This window comes from Poecilia formosa, unplaced genomic scaffold (genome assembly GCF_000485575.1).
Source record: "Poecilia formosa unplaced genomic scaffold, Poecilia_formosa-5.1.2 Scaffold108, whole genome shotgun sequence".
In the NCBI taxonomy this organism is placed as follows: Eukaryota; Metazoa; Chordata; class Actinopteri; order Cyprinodontiformes; family Poeciliidae; genus Poecilia; species Poecilia formosa.
This window is the reverse complement of record NW_006800047.1, coordinates 496,250-501,308: the sequence shown is the minus strand read 5'-3', so window position 1 is coordinate 501,308 and position 5,059 is coordinate 496,250. Positions and strand designations below refer to the sequence as shown.

At 39.8% G+C, this 5,059-nt stretch overlaps 1 protein-coding gene across 1 annotated transcript; it reads left to right on the top strand.

Annotated features, from left to right (window-relative positions):
* Nucleotides 1-233: 233 nt before the first annotated feature.
* idi1 (isopentenyl-diphosphate delta isomerase 1) lies at nt 234-4,308 on the top strand. The gene is made up of 7 exons (XM_007559865.2): nt 234-377; nt 933-1,081; nt 1,279-1,451; nt 1,525-1,617; nt 2,199-2,329; nt 2,411-2,515; nt 3,499-4,308. The coding sequence occupies exons 2-7, from the start codon at nt 936-938 to the stop codon at nt 3,709-3,711; spliced, it is 861 nt and encodes a 286-aa protein (XP_007559927.1). The 5' UTR covers nt 234-377; nt 933-935; the 3' UTR covers nt 3,712-4,308.
* The last annotated feature ends 751 nt before the right edge of the window (nt 4,309-5,059 follow it).

Genomic DNA, 5,059 nt, shown 5'->3' with positions numbered 1-5,059 from the left:
ATCAGACGTTCATGGCTGCTGGGAAAGCTGAGTGGGCTTTATAATGGGCGTCTGTTAATTTCAAAATTTCCACCAGGTTATATTAGTTTAACTGTAAACATTGAAGGAACGTTATTTATTTTAAATAGCCTATTTTAATTACGAAATTTGACACATCGCATATTAAAAAGTGCTTCCGCACCACATGATCTGTGTTTGCAGCCTTTGAACCAATGAGCGGTCACGCCGCCGTTTAGACAGCGAATCAAAGTCCGTAACGTCAGAAGAAGAGAGCGAATGCGTGACCGTTCGTTGACAGTCCGGAATAACTGTAGCAAGCACATTTAAATAGACTTCAAGGGCGTATTTTGGCTCTCCTGCTGCAAATTACGTATTCGGTAAGTAGCATCTCATAGTATGTGCTTTTTGCGTGGTTTGCATGTGTCCCCAGAGTGCATACGTATGTTGGGTCTTTAGAGGCCTGGGTGGTGCAGTGGGCTGATGGCGTGTTTACAGTCTGCGATGATTAAAAAAACACGAACTAGAGTACAATGGAATGGATTCTACTGATGTAAATCAATTCCAATCTCAAAAATGTCGCTATTTTAGTAACCATTAAACCATAATCACATTTGGACGGCAAAGATATTGTCACAAAAGTGGACAATTTATGCACATAGGAAATACGGGTAGGTAATACTCAGATTGGCAAAGAGGTGAATATACTCAGAATCTGCAGCAAGTAAGATGTTAAGTACTTATAATCATGCGACAAAACCTCACTTCCATTGTCCCTTTTAGTATTCCTTTTTTATTGTAAAGCCACCTGTATGCCAAGGATAACTTTGGCTACGTGTGTACAATGTCACCCGATCCATTCCTTGATAGTCTTGTCCGTGTATTACCATCAGCCGGGTGCTTCGTCCTTGTGATTGGTTTTTTGTTTCGGTCAGGCCATGGCCCCAGCTGTGTGGGCGGTGCTCCGGGTGCTATCCCGCGAGGGAGTCGCCGTGTTGAAATCAAACGTACCTGCCAGGAGCAGCAGAGTAGTTCCTGGGTGGCAGAGGCCTTCTGTGACGAGCGGCTGCAGACGGATATCCAGGTGGGTTAAATCCTTGGAGCTACTATCGTTTAAAGAGGCTTGTTTATTCGTGTTGTAGATGTCTTCGTTTTTCTACTGTATGAACTGGTTTATATGAATAGATAACCCCCGGGTCCGCTGAAATCCGCTGTCTAAAATCTACGAATACCATATTGTGGACAGGATGCAATATTAAAGTTGTTCCATTTCTACATCAGCGAGGTGAGACGCGCACAGGCTGCAGTCAGGATGCCCGAGATCACCACAGACCACCTGGACGAGAAGCAGGTCCAGCTGCTCGCAGAGATGTGCATTCTCATCGACGAGAACGACCAGAAGATAGGAGCGGACACCAAGAAAAACTGCCACCTCAACTCCAACATCGACAAAGGTATACCTGCCTGCGGTCCGCTCTCACTGCTTCAGCAGCTCCGACCTCACCTGTCTTCCTAAACACTGTCCAGGTTTGCTGCACAGAGCCTTCAGCGTCTTCCTTTTCAACAGCGAGGAGAAGCTGCTCCTGCAGCAGAGATCCGATGCTAAAATCACCTTCCCAGGTGAGAAACGCTAGGTCCCTGCCACCACACAACATATTTTGTAGGGCTGACACATTAATCGCGATGAATCGACTATTGACATAATTATCCACTAATTTAGCAGTCGATTAATCATTAACTGGGAAGCACAAGTTGCTGAAAAAAACATATTCACAGCAGTAATTAAGCCAAAACAGTACAATATATATACATTTTGTATTAAGATGTAGAAAAGTCTAAAAGTGTTTTGTTTGGAACTAGTTTTATGTTAAAATTCTGTTAAAATAATGTTAGATTTTTTTTTTGTTGCAGATGTGTCCTCCAGAAATCATCAAGTGCACCAAAAGAATGCTATGTTGTTCCATTTTAGGCAATAAAATGTTTATTTTCATACATAAAAAAGGGAATTTAACTTTTTTTTTTTTTTTTAGTATTTATAAAATAAGCTTAAGCGGTTAGATGAAAAATCTGCAAAGTGCCCCCATTATTTTATTTTTAAATCGATTAATCGTCAGAATAATTGATTACTAAAGTAGTTGTTAGCTGCTGCCCTAATAATTAATCAGAAATGGCTTCAGCTGGCTTTTTCTCCCCACATGCAGGTTGCTTCACAAACACATGCTGCAGTCATCCTCTGCACATGGACAGCGAGCTGGAGGAGAGGGACGCGCTGGGTGTGAGGAAGGCTGCCCAGAGGAGACTCCAGGCTGAACTGGGAATCCCCCTGGAGCAGGTGGGAAGCACTGGCTGGAGGAGGATTAGAGAGGATTGAGCCACATCTTCGTTCCAAGTCTGATCTGCTTTTGTTCTCCAGGTGCCACCAGAGGAGATGACGTACCTGACAAGAATCCACTACAAAGCGCAGTCCGACGGGGTGTGGGGAGAACATGAGATCGATTATATACTCTTCATGCAGAAGGTGGGTCGACTCGATCCGATCTCTAATCAACGCTCCTGTTGTAAGGACGATACTGCCTGAGTTTCATTTGGGTGTCTAAGGTTTGGAAAGTGCTTGATTTCTATATAAAGTCCTTGAAAGTGCTTGATATTCAAACAGCACACTTTGATAATAAAGTGCAATACAACATTTAATTTAAAGCCTAAATATGGAAGACATTATTTGCAGTTGAAGCCAGATATTTTCATTACACCTAATAAGATGACACTTTTTTTTCTCACTGTCTGGAATTAAATCAGACTAAACGTTTCTGTTTTAGGTCACTTAGAATTATCAAAATTGTTAAATGCCAGGAAAATTAGTGAAAATATTTTATTATAGATTTTTGTCACTTTTATTGTGTATTGTGTTTAAGCATTTAATTTGAGTGGGAATGATATTTACCTTAATACAATTTTTGTGGATTGTTTCCATGTAATGAATATTTATTATTCCCAGTGACTCAGTAGTTGCATTTCCATTGACCACAGGATTGTGCAATTTGATATTTTGAAAAATAAAGTTGTGAATTGTGAAACTGTTTTTTTCACTTTGACAGTTTTGGGAACATTTGTAATGGAAATGCAACTTGATTTAATTGATGTAAAGGTTGACTTGTATTTTACACATTGGATTTTTAAAAAAAATTGTTTTGTTCTTCGGCCAATCAGGTGTTCAAGAGTGTAAGAGACATTTCAAAACATAAAAAAAATATATATATATATATATATTAGCTTACCTTGTACTTGCTGTAGGATGTAGAATAGACATTATCAACAGTAATAAATGTCTTGTTTTAGATCATTTATATTTTTATCTACAAAGTCTGGCAGTCTTATCTTGAAAAAAATGCTAGGAAAGGTGCTTGAATTATATGAACCCCAACTGTCTTCTGTCATGTCACAACCACAAATTCCAGCGCGTTTCATTCCGATTTTGAAGACTTTTCCCTGCTTTTCCGGTAGGACGTGGAGTTGAGTCCAGACCCCAACGAGATAAAAAGCCACTGCTACGTGAGCAAAGAGGAGCTCAAAGCGATGCTGGAGAAGGCTGAGCGGAAGGAGCTGGACGTAACGCCTTGGTTCGGCCTCATCGCGAACACTTTCCTCTTCAAGTGGTGGGACAACCTGCACAACCTGAAAGAGTTCATGGATCACAGCAACATCCACCGCATGTGACCACGGAGACTGAGATTTTGTATGCAACCGCGTTCAGGAGGTCTTCAAGAACTTTTAACGCTGAGCTGCGGGGGTCCTGAATGTAATCTGCTGTTGCCAATGGCAACGGCATTTTGCTTCAGGAGAAAGCTCAAGGAACTGAGTCAGTCTAGACAGAAAGTAGTGCTGGTATGCCGAACAATGAGTGAATACAAAACTGCTAACGTTTGTTGGGATACAAGAATGCAATGTAGCCGTCACCTAATCAGAAGTAGATTATTTTTGTATGAAAAAGTTCAAGTGCCTGATTAATGGTGTCAGTAGCTGTAATAAATCTCTATCTTGGTCTACAGTGATAGCAGTGAACAAGACGTGTCCTTGTACACTTTTACACAATTTGTCTTTCCTCCGTACTGATTTTGATTTCATTGAAAGACGAGTTTTTCCAAATTGCCGTCTTTCCATTAAGCTAATTTATTTTCGAAATGTCAAACTGCGCAGTTGTATGGTAAATTGAGATGCATGGAAGAGATGAGCTTGTGGCACTTTCTTTACTTAAACTACTTTAGTTAAACCTTCTTTACCGCTTAATGTTTCTCTCATAAGCTTGGATACAGTGTTCAGAAAACCCAGATTCTTTAAAAATGACATTTCGTGGCTCACCTTTCATGTGGACAAAAGTGCAATCTTCTCCATAAGAGTGTAACCCAAAATATATTCATTACATTCTTTAAAAATAAAAATAAAAAAATAAACTCCTACTCAAAAAGAACAGAAATAAACACCTTAATATCATTTGGCAGTAATAAGGCCATATAGTGAGTTCCACTCTTTGAATTCAGTTTCTAAAATAACTTTTTTTGCAGACTTTCTATTTTGAGTTGTACCTGGTAACTACACTGATTTGGTGAGGTTGTCGTGCCACCTTCTCACCACTAGGTGGTAGCAGCGTACATCTCAGAGGCATAGACTTGACCCGATTAAGAAAACATATTTTATTGAAGTGTTTTATTAGCAAGCAGGACGCTCCAAGGCACATCGTCCACTACTGATTTAAGTGCAAAGCAGCTGGAATAGAACAGGAAGGAGCTATCAAATGAACATTATATGGTCAAAAAGTTACATTTAAACTAATGGCAACATACAAACACTTAAAATGTAAACATTTGCTTCCATTTTCAAAACTGTCACTGGTGTTGAGAGCACTAGCGTATATAATACTGATATGTTGGTTCATGTCTGAGAGACAAATCTGTAGTTGTGGATCACTTGGGCTTTGTTGGTTTTTTAGTATTCTCATCAGAAACCATCAATTAAACTCAATGCAAACACAAAACATAAAATTGAAACGTTTTCATGAAGAACAGAG